The 14,015-nt window shown below is 51.8% G+C and overlaps 1 protein-coding gene across 3 annotated transcripts in view; it reads left to right on the top strand.

The window, feature by feature from the left end:
* Positions 1 to 313: 313 nt before the first annotated feature.
* Positions 314 to 14,015, top strand: part of BCR (BCR activator of RhoGEF and GTPase) — a 128,593-nt gene continuing 114,891 nt past the window's right edge. For all 3 annotated transcript variants that reach the window (XM_058690950.1, XM_058690952.1, XM_058690951.1), the window contains exon 1: positions 314 to 1,649. In XM_058690950.1, coding sequence (XP_058546933.1) covers positions 335 to 1,649 — 1,315 coding nt within the window. In that variant the 5' untranslated portion in view covers positions 314 to 334. The remainder of the gene's footprint in view (positions 1,650 to 14,015) is intronic.

The raw sequence follows: 14,015 nt of genomic DNA on the forward strand, positions 1-14,015 counted from the left end.
CCGAGCGGAGGGCAGCGCCCGCGCCGCGCCGCGCGGAGAAGCCCCGCACACAATAGCGGCGCGCGCAGCCCCGCGCCCTTCCCCCGCCCTCGCGCGCGCCCGCCCCCCTCGCGCGCGCCCTCCCCCGCGCCCCGCGCCGCCCCGGGGAGCCGAGCCCGCCGCCTCACCTGCAGCCCGGGAGGGGGCGGGCATTGTTCGGCCGCCGCCGCCGCCACCGCTGCGCGGGGACATGGGGGCCGCCCGGCGCCTGGGGCCGGGCCTGGAGAGGTCGCCGAGCCGCCGCTGAGGCGGGCCCTGCGCGCAGCCGGGCGGTGCAGGTGAGGCCGGCCGCGCCATGGTGGACCCTGTGGGCTTCGCTGAGGCGTGGAAGGCGCAGTTCCCGGACTCGGAGCCGCCGCGCATGGAGCTGCGCTCGGTGGGCGACATCGAGCAGGAACTGGAGCGCTGCAAGGCCTCCATCCGGCGCCTGGAGCAGGAGGTGAACCAGGAGCGCTTCCGCATGATCTACCTGCAGACGCTGCTGGCCAAGGAGAAGAAGAGCTACGACCGGCAGCGCTGGGGCTTCCGACGCGCGGCGCAACCCCCCGACGGCGCCGCCGAGCCCCGCGCGTCCGCACAGCGCCCGCCGCCCGCGCCCGCCGACGGCGCCGACCCGCCGCCCGCCGAGGAGCCCGAGGCCCGACCCGACGGAGAGGGCTCCCCGAGCAAGGCCAGGCCCGGGGCCGCCCGCAGGCCCGGAGCCGCCGCGGCCGCGGACCGGGAAGACCGCGGGCCCCCCACCAGCGTGGCGGCCCTCAGGTCCAACTTTGAGAGGATCCGCAAGGGCCACGGCCAGCCCGGAGCCGCGGACACCGAGAAGCCCTTCTACGTAAACGTCGAGTTTCACCATGAGCGCGGTCTGGTGAAGGTCAACGACAAAGAAGTGTCCGACCGGATCAGCTCCCTGGGCAGCCAAGCGATGCAGATGGAGCGTAAGAAGTCCCAGCACGGCACCACCGGGCCGAGCCTGGGGGACGCACCCAGGTCCTCTAACCGGGGCCGTACTTCGGAGAGCAGCTGCGGCCTCGACGGCGACTACGAGGACGCGGAGCTGAACCCCCGCTTCCTGAAGGACAACCTGATCAATGCCAACGGTGGCAGCAGACCCCCTTGGCCGCCCCTGGAGTACCAGCCCTACCAGAGCATCTACGTTGGGGGTATGATGATGGAAGGGGAGGGCAAGGGCCCGCTCCTGCGTAGCCAGAGCACCTCGGAGCAGGAGAAGCGCCTTACCTGGCCCCGCAGGTCCTACTCCCCTCGGAGCTTTGAGGACAGCGGAGGGGGCTACACGCCAGATTGCAGCTCCAACGAGAACCTCACCTCCAGCGAGGAGGACTTCTCCTCCGGCCAGTCCAGCCGCGTGTCCCCCAGCCCCACCACCTACCGCATGTTTCGAGACAAGAGCCGGTCACCCTCACAGAACTCACAGCAATCCTTTGACAGCAGCAGCCCCCCGACGCCGCAGTGCCAGAAGCGGCACCGGCAGGGCCAGGTCATCGTGTCGGAGGCCACCATCGTGGGCGTCCGCAAGACCGGGCAGATCTGGCCCAGCGATGGGGACAGCTTGTCTGGCAGGCTGCCTCAGGATGGCACCTTCCATGGAGACGCAGGTGGGTACCTCCACCACCTTGGGTGGGCACACCTGCCCTCTGGCTGGAAACGATTGAAAAGAAAAGGGGTTGTTGGCCAAGGGAGAAATAGGTAGATAACCTTTTTTGGATTGATTTTCACGCTGGACAGGAAGGATTCATGCTCCTCTTGTGCCTGAACAAATGCCATCCCCCCACTTTCTCCTGAATGCAGATTCCCAGTGTTTGGACTGCAGTTGGGTTGGGAGGGGCAGTGTGTGGGGATGGTAGGCGGCCGTTCCTTTGGTTCTGGAGTGGTGTGCTTCTTGTGGGAATACTCTCTGGGTTGGGACCATGGTGCCCTGGGCAGTGATCTCCTTGCCCTTTGATCATGCTACTTACTCTAGGCAATGGGGATGGTATTAAGTGGGGGCCATCTCTGCTGTCTGGTACGGATGTTTTCAGTAGAGATTGATCTGTGTCTTGGGAATTCCCTGCCACCCCGACTGTTCCTGACCTGGAAGAGTTACGAGACACGTCTGGAGAACCCAAGATGTGCTAGCTGCTCCCAGGCCATAGAAAGTGTCAGGTTCTCTTGCTAACCGTCGGCCCGAATGCAAGTCAGAGCAGGTGAAAATAGGAATTAGGAGGAAGTGAGGTGACAGGCAGTTCTGACTCAGTGGGCCACTGCAAATCGACAGGGGTAAAGATTTTATCCAGGGCTGAAGCACAGCCACACCTGTTCTGATTTGCCTGGCTTTGATGGCAGACATCACCCATCATTACTCATCCATAGGTTCCTGTGTGCATCTTACCCCAGCTTCATTTTCTGATCCTTCAGTGCACTCTTGCTTCCTTGGCTTCCCAAGGATAAATATACTCTGGTGCTCATTTTGGCCTCCTAATCCGTGGTCTGACTCTTGGGATCAAACCCATAGAATTGTGTATATAACTTTGGGGGTGATGGGACTGGGTTTTAAGATCCAGGCACAGTTTGTAAGATTGGAGTAAGAAGAGGGTGGGGCGGGTGTGGGGTTTGGATGGGCTGTGTGTGTGTGTGTGTGTGTGTGTCTGTGGGGAATCTCTTGGAGTCCCGGTCCCTGTTGGGCTGATCTGGTTTTCTGCTCCATTGATTTTTCTTTTTCTGCTGATGGAGTTGTATGTGCTTCGATCCTGAGAATCCTCTTGAAACAAGTAAGGTTATTTTTGGCTCTGTCGAGGCCTTTTTGTGATCAGTGCTCTGTCCTGTTTGTTTTAGATACAGCCAGTTGCTGATCTTCCATTTGCAGCTTGGGGTGGCTGCGGCCTGCTGCTCAGACCTGTGGCTGGACCCAGCTGCATCCCCTGGGTCCCTTGCTGGGGGTGGAAGGCTGTAGTATATAGAAGCCTGCTTTGCAGGCAGAGCGGCTCGTCTGGGGTCTGGAGGATTGCCCTGTGGTCACTGGGCACCAGCCTTGTCTGGCCAGCTGTCGACGGAGCCAGCCAGCTTGAACTGGCCGGGATCCCGCACCAGGATGCGGGAGAACGTGCTCAATAAAGAAAATGAGAGGTTTTCATGGAGACCTGCAATCTGAACTGGTATTCTCTTACTGATGGTGAATTCTGAGTTTCCAGAAAGTGGGGACTGGTCGGACCGAATGTGTTCTCAGTAGGTTGCCCTTTGGGCTCTCTTCCGCTTCTCTTCGACTCCTCTGGCCTCTCTCTCATACAGCTGCTGCCAGCGTGAGACCCTGGCTCTGTGTGTAACCCACGGTAGGCTCTCAGAAAATGGCTGCAGGGTTAATTTTACAACTCGGACCCCACTCTGAGGACTTTCTGGATCTTTCTCTGAATGTCTTCAAGGCCCCATGTTTTCTCTCCTGTTAGGTTTTAGCTCTGGGAGTCTTCAGCTCTGTGCTCAGCACTCCTCTGAGGGTAGTGGCTGGAGGGGAAGGAGGGAACCTGTGCTGGCAAAGCCATCTGTCTCTTTCCAAACTGTTTACTGATGTTCTTTAGACAGCCGTGGGGCCTGCTGGCCAGGGCTGCGCCCTGCAGAGGGACAAAGAGGAAAATCACAGCGTGGAAGGGAGTGGAAGCACCGTAATTTTTCACAGCAGCAGCAGCAGACATGGAGACCCGGATCTAATAGCCTCAGCATCCCTTTGGATGTGTGTGCTCTCATATTTTTGAGTTGAGGGCCCCTGGTGTCGAGAGAAGAAGCTGAAATGACCACCTGCCACTTTGTGCCAGGCATGGGGACGGTGTGCCTCATGCAGGGCCCCCTCGCAGGCTCTTACATCACCCTGTGATGGGTCTGCCCAACCATAGCTGAAGATGAAACCAGGAAGTGGCAGAGCTGGGATTCCAGGGGTTCCGGGTCCCTGCGGGAATGCAAATGTGTTCCTTCCCGAACGTGGCCACCTTAGGGTGTTCTCTGCATTGCCCTACACTGAACCTGAAAATCATGACTGGATTGGTCCAGGGGTGCTTCCCCTGCACACACTCAGGGCCCATCAGCCGTGAGCCCTGCTGTGTGCGAGCCCTTCCCTTTCTACCATGCAGGCGACATACAAAGAGTATAGTCCTTGCCATCCGGGAGTTTACAGGTTAATGGGAGTCAGGAGCACACACATACATCGTTTATGTGTTCAGAGAGAGTGAGATCAGGGAAGCTTCCGGAGGCAGCAGAACTGGAGAGAGGCCTCACCTGTCTGCACATGTCTAGTGGCAAAGAGTGGGGAAAGCTGGCTGCCCTGAGGAGCAGTGGGAACAAAGGCTCTGGGGCACCCATGTCAGCCCTCTCTGGACTGTGGTTATTTATTTATTTATTTATTTATTTATTTATTTATTTATTTTTTACTGTGATAAAAGACACATAACTGAATTTACCATCTTAACCCATTTTAGCCATTTTTTTTCATTTTAGCCATTTTTACGTGTCTAGTTCAGTGGCATTAAACATATACTGCTGTGTAACCATTTCCACCATCCATTTCCAGAACTCTTTTCATCTTCCCCAACTGAAACTCTCTCCCTCCTGAACGGCAGCTCCCCATTTCCTCTCCTTGAGCTCCTAAAAACCACCACTGTGCTTTCTGTTCCTATGATTTGACTACTCTTAGTACCTCATATAAACGAAATCACACTGGATCTGTTCCTCTGTGTCTGGCTTATTTCACTTAGCATAGTATCCTCAAGGTTCATCCCCATGGTAGAACAGACCGTGTTGTATTTTGAAGGCAGGGATCCCTGGTTCATTTCCGGATCTCCCAGGAAGCCTGGCTCAGAGCCGTACACATAGCACTTACTGGAAGATCCCTCCCGCCTTTTCACAGCTACAGGGTTAGGTTGTGGATTTGAGAAGTTAGGAAGCATCTTACCTCCTGTATTTGTCTCTAACTCCATCCCTGTCCTTGAACTTCCCTTTCTGAGACCTTTGGTGAGCCTTTCACAAGAGAGACCAGACAACCCAAGAGCCTTTACTCTTTTAGGTCTGAGGAATTCTTTTTTTTTTTTTTTTTTTTAAGATTTTAAAATTATTTTTAAGTAATCTCTATACCTAATGAGAGGCTTGAACTTATAACCCCAAGATCAAGAGTCACACGCTCTGCCAACTGAGTCAGCCAGGCGCCCTGCAGGTCTGAGGAATTCTTGATCTGAACACTCAGCCCCGGTGTCCCTCGGCCCCTTTCCAAGTATCATTTGTGAGATCTGACCCCATGTCTTATGTTTCTTTATGGGCTTTCATGTGAGTTGCTTCCCTATGTGTTCACATCTCTGTTAAGCAGTTTAATTTTCTCTTTGGATTGTGGCAGTGTGGTGTCACCAGAATGATCATTGCTTTGTTTTTCCCTTGGGTGATTGAACGGATCAGCCACCAGTTAGATTGAGTAACTCTGGGCCAGGAAAAGGTCACTCAGGCCTTGCATTGGCTCGATCGTCATCTCTTTACATCAGAGCCTGTGGTCACCTTTGAACTGAGTATAGGCTCCTCTCGTGAGCAGAGGCAGAGTGGACAGAACCAACCAGGTAGAGTCTGAGACCATTGAGTCATCAACAGGGTGGAAGCAGAGTCAAGTTCAAGTATTATAAGGGTTTTCCAATTCTGGAAGGATGACTTCCTTGTTTTGGGAACAGAATGAAATATTTCACTAAATAATTCACTAAAGAAGGAGCTAGCTGGGAATGCTGTCGATTTGCGTGGCTCTTGGGAGGGAATGTGCCTTTTCCGTTCCTCCCTTTTGTCTCAGGCTTCAGTAGCCACCTCCCCTCACTGGCCAGGAGTCCTGTGGCCCTGTGTATGTGACTGCTGCCTTTATTAGGACAAAGCATCTAGGTGAACCATAAGCTCAGCCCACTTGGGAGAAGACCCGGCAGTGCCTGAGGCAGCTCACCTATCTGCAGCTCACCCCTGTGGTTTGAGGGGTTCCTCATTCACAACGAATAGACTGGCATTTTCAAGTGCGCTCAGGTTGTCAAACATTAGGCCTGAGTTTTGACTGTGGCTGCTTTTTAGATCAAGGTTCAGGAGGTAGTAGGGGTGGTGGATTTATTTATTATGAATTTCATTGGGGTCCCTCCCCCTGACTAGAATACAGTCATGTAGGATTTTGTTTTGGGTTTTTAGTTTGTTTGTTTTCTGCTTCGAAAGCAATGTAGTAATTTAAATTAAAATGTTACTTAAGTGGGGCACCCTGGATGGCTCAGTTGGATAAGTGTCTGACTCTTGATTTCAGCTCAGGTCATGATCTCATACTTTGTGGGTTCGGGCCCCATGTCGGGCTCTGCACTGACAATGCAGAGGCTGCTTGGGATTCTTTCTCTCCTCTCTCTCTCTCTCTCTCTCTCTCTTTCTCTCTCTCTCTCTCTCTCTGTGTCCCTCCCCTGCTTGCTCTTGCTCACTGTCTCTCAAAAAAATGAAACATTAAGAAAAATGTTACTTGTATAACATGTGATAGGTTTATTTATTTTATTATGGTAAAACATATGTAACAAAATGCACCATTTTGTTTTTTATTTTTATATTTAAAAATTTTTTTTAATGTTTTATTTATTTTTGAGACCGAGAGAGACAGAGCATGAGCAGAGGAGGGGCAGAGACAGAGGGAGACACAGATTCCGAAGCAGGCTCCAGACTCTGAGCTGTCAGCACAGAGCCCAGTGCAGGGCTCGAACCCACAAACTGTGAGATCGTGACCTGAGCTGAAGTTGGATGCTTAACCAACTGAGCCACCCAGGCGCCCCAAAATGCACCATTTTAGCCATTGTTAAGTTTACCGTTCAGTGTCATTAAATACATTCACATTGTGCAACCATCACCACCATCCATGTCCAGAACTTTTTCATCTTGCAAAACTGAAACTCTGTCCCGGTTCAGCACTAACTCATCTTCTCTCCAGCCCAGCCCCTGGCAAGCACCAATCTACTCTCTGTCCCGGTGAATTGGTCCCTCAGTCCCTCATATAAGTGGAATCCTGTAATATCTGTCCTTCTGTGTCTGGTCTGGTATATTTCACTCAAGTAGGGTTTTGAAGTTGCCGGGAGCAGTAGTCTCATCCTTAATTCCCGTTTCTAATCTTAATAGGTATGTTCTCTTTAGGAAAACACCTGTTAGTGATGGTGATATTTCCTTGGCTTTCACACCCACGTTTGTAAAGTGGCCCCTTGTATTAGTTTGCTAGGGCTGCTATAACAAAACAGAAGATGGTTTAAGTAACAGGAATTTTTATTTCTAGAGGCTAGTATTCCAAGATCAAGGTGCTGTCAGGGTTGGTTTTCTCGGAGGCCTCTGTCCTTGGCTTGGTTTGCAAATGCTCCCCTGCTGCTCTTCCCCCCCACCTCGCCTCTTCACATGGTCATCCCTCTGTTCCCGTGCACCCCTGATGCCTCTCCATGTGTCCAAAATGTCCTCTTCTTATAAGGACACAATTCATTTGAGTTAAGGCCTACCCTAACCACCCCATTTTAAGTTAACCACCTCTTTAAAGACCCCATCTCCAAATGCAGTCATGTTTTGAAGTATTGGACTCACTCCATGAGTCCCTCATTGGGCAACAGAGGAAAGGCTGCCATGGCAATGAGAGATGGAGCCTGCGCTACCCTCACCGGCTGTGTTTCAGGAAGAATTTGAGTAATGTGTTGTACGGGAGCCTCATAGAGCCAAGAAAACACAGCCTGGCATCAGGAGGGCTGTGTCCTAAAGTTCTACGGGTTGCCACATCTCGCTCCTTGCCTAACAAGTTAGTGGTTGGACCACGTTATTGCTAAGATCCTTTTGTCCTATTCGATTTTTTTTTTCTTTAAAATTTTAGGTTATTAGCACAGCTCTTCCCATATCTTTTTTATCCTGCTTTCTACCTACCTTTCTGTTACCAAGGCAACCACCTCTCCCCATTCAGTCACTCAGAAGTATTTATTAAGTATCTACTGTGTGCTGGGTACTGTCTCTAAGGAAATTCTCTCTCGCCTTTATTCACAGATTTGTGGAAAGGCTAATCTCCAGGGGCCTTGTCTTTAAACACACACACACACACACACACACACACACACACACAATTCTTCTTTTAATTTTAAAAAAAGTAAAATAAAAACGAACACACTAAAACAAAATCTTTGTGATGTCCTGGCATCTTCCCTAACTGTATATCTTTCTTCCACTGTATGTTTGCAGCTATTTCCTGTTAATCTTGTGTCTCTCTGACTTCCTTCTCCAGGATAGTGAAATCCTTAAGACAAGGTCTTACCTTGGTGTCCTAGGACATGCCTCAGTCTAGGCTCTTAACCATGTTTGATGAGATAGTGGTGTACCGAGCCCATGTGGATCTGTCTGTGTTTTGGGTTTTGTGGGTGTTGGTGGGTTACAGAAGAAATGAGACCCTTTCTCTGAGGTCTCTGTTTGCGGAGACCCTTCCCTGTTCTTAATTTCACTTAACCCCATCAGGTAAGCGGCGCTGGATTTTCGGGGGCCCAGTGATACATGTGCCCCAGGAAGGAAAAGCTTTGGAAATTATCTGGAGATGATTTTTCCTTCTTTGCTGAGGCTTGCTCTTACCCTGTTCAACCTTAGAGAGCTTCCCGAGTCCTCAGACTGGGGCCTGCTAATTAGCTGTCTTGGATTCTAGCACTTGCTACTGCGACCTTGCAAAATGACTGGACAGGGATGGTGGCCGGTGCCCAAGGGAGACATGGCTGGTGGGTTCAAAGATGCGCCTGCTGAGGTCTGGTGCAGAAAGACTGTGATGCCTCACCTGTGTAGTAACTACACCTTTGGTGGAGGCTGTTTCATGTGCCCTCAACATTCTTGTGCCGTGGCTGGAGCGAGATTATGAACTTAATTATATGCCATCATCTGACTGGATCTGAGGGGTTGTGAGACAAACACACTTGCCCAAGGTCAAGCGGTCGGTGGAGGGGCTGGTGCTGGCCTCTCTCCTCAGACCATGGGGTGATACCAATCACAGGAGAGTGGTCACAGAGTGACCCCCTGCCCAGTAGGTGGAAGGGATGTTCAGCAAACACGTTTCAGGCAGGAATGGTGCTGAGTGTCAGGCAACAGGCTTCCCAGCAGGTCATTTTCGGTCTGCTGGCGAGACAGCCACATAGAGCTAAGTGCCGTGATAGGAATCGTATGGTCCCAGCCTTTAGGCAGGTCCGTGAATGTATCAGCCACCCAAGAAATGTCCTTTTTCTCTTTCAACGTTTTTTTTTTTTTTTAATTTTTTTAATTTTTTAAATTTATTTTTGGGACAGAGAGAGACAGAGCATGAATAGGAGAGGGGCAGAGAGAGAGGGAGACACAGAATCGGAAACAGGCTCCAGGCTCCGAGCCATCAGCCCAGAGCCTGACGCGGGGCTCGAACTCACGGACCGCAAGATCGTGACCTGGCTGAAGTCGGAAGCTTAACCGACTGCCCCACCCAGGCGCCCCGTCCTTTTTCTCTTTTATTTTGCAAATATCTCAGGAAATTTCCTCACTCTCCCTACATCCTCCTGGGGTACTTTGCTAAGATTCATTCCTGTAGCAGGTCATGTGACAAAGGGCGCAAGAGGACAAAAATGTTCGAGGACACTGCCTGTCTGCCTTTTCTACCCAGCGGTCAAGGGCTGAGGGTGGGGGTTGGTGGAGGCTAACGGTGCTCTGCTGTGAGCAGGTTCCAGGAGGTGCAGAGGCACAAGACCTGGCTGAGAAGACGTGACAGAGATGCTGGCCACATGCATGGAGGGTCAGCGCATGGCCCAAGGAGCACTAGGAAGGAACTATCTCTGGCTGGCCAAGAGATGCAAGGGGACACTAGAAGGATGGGGAGAGACCTGCTGCTCCAACCACAGCAAATCCAGGGATAGAGCAGGCCAAGGGAATTGCCACTCAGAGTACTTCTGTTGCCTTAAGAAGAGCCTTTGAAGATCCTTTGAAGATTGACTTCATTTTAAAGGCTTGGTGTGCTCTTTTTAAAATATGCTGCTGGAGGGGTGCCTGGGTGGCTTAGTCAGTTAAATGTCTGACTCTTGATTTCAGCTCAGGTCGTGATCTCATGGCTCGTGGGCTGACGCTCTGTGTGGAGGTCTGTGGTGACAGTGCAGAGCCTGCATGGGATTCTGTGTCTCCCACTTTCTCTTCCCCTCCCCTGCTCGCTGTCTCTCTCTCTCAAAATAAATAAATAAACATTAAAAAAAAATATATGCTGCTAGAGTCATTTGGCATGCCCGTAGAGCAGGAAGAGATTCTCTGCATATCATATATATACATATATACTTGCAAGTGACAAGGTAGATATTCTAGAAGCAATCTAGAGGCAATGTATGTCAACCTAGTCCGGGGAGAAAATGCAGACATTAAAGGTAGATCCAGGGTGTGGTCCTGCACAGGGTGTTCATTCTGTGGGCTGGAGACCATGGCCCCTTCCTTGGGAGACTTTGAGGGAACATGAGTGCATAGAGCGAGTGGTCCCTGGGGGTCTGGCCCCTTGTCTGGTCTCATGAAGTCTCCCTCTTAGGCATCTAATGCAGGTTGATTGAGTGCCATTTAGCAAGAGATTTTAAAGGAGAAATGCATAATTCAGTAGGTGCAGGTCATTTTACCCACTTGGCTCGGCAAGAGTGCCCAGTATGAGCTCCAGGGGTTCCAGGGGTCTGCCATGGCCGTGGGCCCCATCTTTTCCCTCTCATAGTGTATCTTTGGGCGTCGAGTAGAGTTCTTACATCCTAAATGTACAGCATATATCTTTTCTGCATCATGGCCGCAAATGAAGCTTTCGCTACTTCCTCTGCTATGATGTGCCATCAGCCCAGGGTACCTGGGGCTACACACCGATGTTGCCGAGCCCTCCATGCTGGGGCCACATCCACCCACTAGTTGTGTAGAGTGAAGTCCTCTTGCAGTGTTCCCGATTGTGTGGCCTTATGGCTTTGGGGGGCCTCAGAAACTAGAGGCTGGAGGAAGAGAGAGACCTTAATTTTTCTCATAGAGTCCCCCCCCCCCCCAACCAAGTTTGTGGAGGAAAGGCTTAGAACCACTTTGTTCTCACTTTCAGTGATTGTGAGGCCTCAAGAGAGGAAATGAAAACCACAGACTTTCTTATTTTAATAGGAAATAAAGGAGGAAGACGGGAAGCCCTGAAAATTACTAATGCTTTGTCATATGCAGGCTCTATCTGCAGATAGCCTAAGGCTGCACAGACCAGAGGGTGTTGCTTTGTGTACAGTTGGGGAGGATACTGGAGAGCTGGCCCCGGCCCTGGCAGGGTGATGTGAGGTGTGTGGGGGGGGCAGCCCCTGGAGCAGGAGGGTGGGTGAGGAGCTGACCCCATTGTGAGCTGTGGGGCATGGGGAAGAGCTGGGCGATGTTCCCCCAGAGCCTCAGGGGCAGTTAGGGTGGCCCACGGTGACCACTGCCATCTGCTGTTCCCCAGCCACACCTGACCCCCTCCCTGAGGGGCTGGGGCAGCTGGAGCTGCAGCACACCTGGGGCAGGCAGAGCTCTGTCTCTTTTTCTCTTCACTGTCTTTGAAATGTTTATTTTGTAAGTGTTTATTTTTTCAACGTTTTTTTTTTTTTTTTTTTTTTTTTTTATTTATTTTTGGGACAGAGAGAGACAGAGCATGAACGGGGGAGGGGCAGAGAGAGAGGGAGACACAGAATCGGAAACAGGCTCCAGGCTCCGAGCCATCAGCCCAGAGCCTGACGCGGGGCTCGAACTCACGGACCGCGAGATCGTGACCTGGTTGAAGTCGGACGCCTAACCGACTGCGCCACCCAGGCGCCCCTAAGTGTTTATTTTTGAGAGAGAGAGTGTGGGGGAAGGGCAGAGGGAGAGGGAGACACAGAATCTGCAGCAGGTTCCAGGCTCTGAGCTGTCAGCACAGAGCCCAGCTCAGGGCTCGAACTCACAAACTGCGAGATCATGACCCGAGCCGAAGTTGGACACTTAACCGACTGAGCCCCCCAGGCTCCCCCTCCTTGCTGTCTTTTTAAGAGCTCCAGAAAATCTTGCTTGGAGACCTAGAGGTGTGTGTGGTTTCCATCCTGTCTCGGGCCTGCTATGATGGGAGGCAGCTAATTCCCTGGTTTCCCTCCCTTCACCTGTAAATGAGGAGCTATGTTCCTGACTGGTGGTGGTGTTTTTTCAATGGCTGAGGTAGAATCCACACCACAGAATTCACTCGTTTAAAGCGTGCAATTCAGTGTTTTTTGGTATATTCACAGAGTTACGCAACCATCACCACTGTCTAATTTGAGAAAATTTTTCCATCACCTCAAAAGAAAACTGCTCCATTTAGCCACCATGACCCCCTCTCTCCCACAGGCCCTGGCCCCCACCACTCTACTTTCTGTCTCTGTAACTTTGCCTTTTTGGGACATTTCACCTGAATGGAATTGTGTAACGTGACCTTTTTTGTCAGAGTAAGGTTTCAGGGTTCCTCCATGTTGTCGCATTTCAGCACCACCTCATTCCTTTTGGCAGCTGAGTAATGTTCCAGACGGTGTTTTGGTACATGGCTGGTTGGGCCCTGACCCACTCTGCTGGTTCATGGGGACCCTGGTCAGGCCTGTGTGTGGAGGTTCTGGAGGGACTGGTGGAGTCTCCTTTTCCTTGGGGAAGAGCCCTGGGGGGAATGGGATGCCGGAAGCCAAGTGGTGGCTGGGAATTTGCCGGGCTCACCAGGAAAAGGAGCCAGGGCAGTTCAGCTTCATCCTGCTGCCAGCCTGAGGCTCCACCTCACGGGTTTGTCCATGAGGGACCTGCTTGCTCAGAGGCAGCCCTTTCCATCTGTGGACCTCTAGGGCTGTGGTTTTCCTCTAGGCGCTGCTCCCCCACCCCGTTTTTCATTGTGGTAAGATATATAGAACATAAAATATATTGTTTGAACCATGAAGTGTCCAGTTCATTGGCCTTAAGTGCTTTTACACTGTCATGCAGCCATCACCACCATCCATCTCCAGAACGTTTTCATCTTCCCAGACGGGAACTCTGTCCCCATTAAACAGCAGCTCCCCGTTCCCCCTACCCCCCAGCCGCTGGCACCCACCATTCTCCTTTCCGCTCTAGGGACCTCATATAAGTGGACTCATAATAGCACTTGTCTTTTTGTGTCTGGATCGTTTTACTTAGCGTGATGTTTTCAGAGCTTCTTCCTCAAGCCTTTTGGTGCCACGCGTGGGTGGTGGCTGGACCCCAAGTCCCCAAGAGGTTGAGCTGACTGAGGCCTCTGCTCAAGGGAGAAGAGCAGCCAGTGCTTTGGGTAGCATGATGCATTTGCAGAGCTTTGCGTTTTCTCGTGGACGAGCAGCAAGGACTGCCGTAGCGGAGGTATCTGAGGTTGTAGGTACAGGACTCAAGGCCATCCACTTCTTTGGACTTCTTCCACAGTTGAACGGACAGGGTGATCTCTGTCCCACAACCCTCTCTGCCGTCATGGAGTGGCTGTGATGTGAGACTGGGGATGCACAGGCTGGACCAGTGATACAGGTACCCACTTCTCCTGTCCTTTCCAAAGCACGAAGGTTGCCACACCAGGCTCAGAGCCATCATCCGATTGGCTGGAAGTCCCAGTGGCCTGACCTTTGAATTACCTTAAGTGGATGTTCAACACAGCATGTTCGTTCTCTGGGTGCGTGCGCAAGCCGGTGTGTGCCAAAACAATATTTGTTTTTGCCCAAGTCTTAGACCTTAGACCAGAAAAGGTAACTCACTTTTGAGTGTTGCCTTCTGAAAGCTTTCCACTTCCTCCTGTAGGAACATGGGTTAACATGTCCACGTTCGTATTTGGAGTCATGGGATTGTCACCTAAAATGTACAATGTACTTTACAGGCCTTTTCTTCCTTGCTTCCTTCCTCCTTCCCTCCCTTCCTTCTTTCCAATTGCTTTCTTAATGTAGAAAACATTGCCATTTCCAAACCCCCCATGAAGCCAGAAAGACAGGACACTGAGC

The sequence above is a fragment of the Neofelis nebulosa genome, chromosome 11 (assembly GCF_028018385.1).
Source record: "Neofelis nebulosa isolate mNeoNeb1 chromosome 11, mNeoNeb1.pri, whole genome shotgun sequence".
NCBI classification, from domain to species: Eukaryota; Metazoa; Chordata; class Mammalia; order Carnivora; family Felidae; genus Neofelis; species Neofelis nebulosa.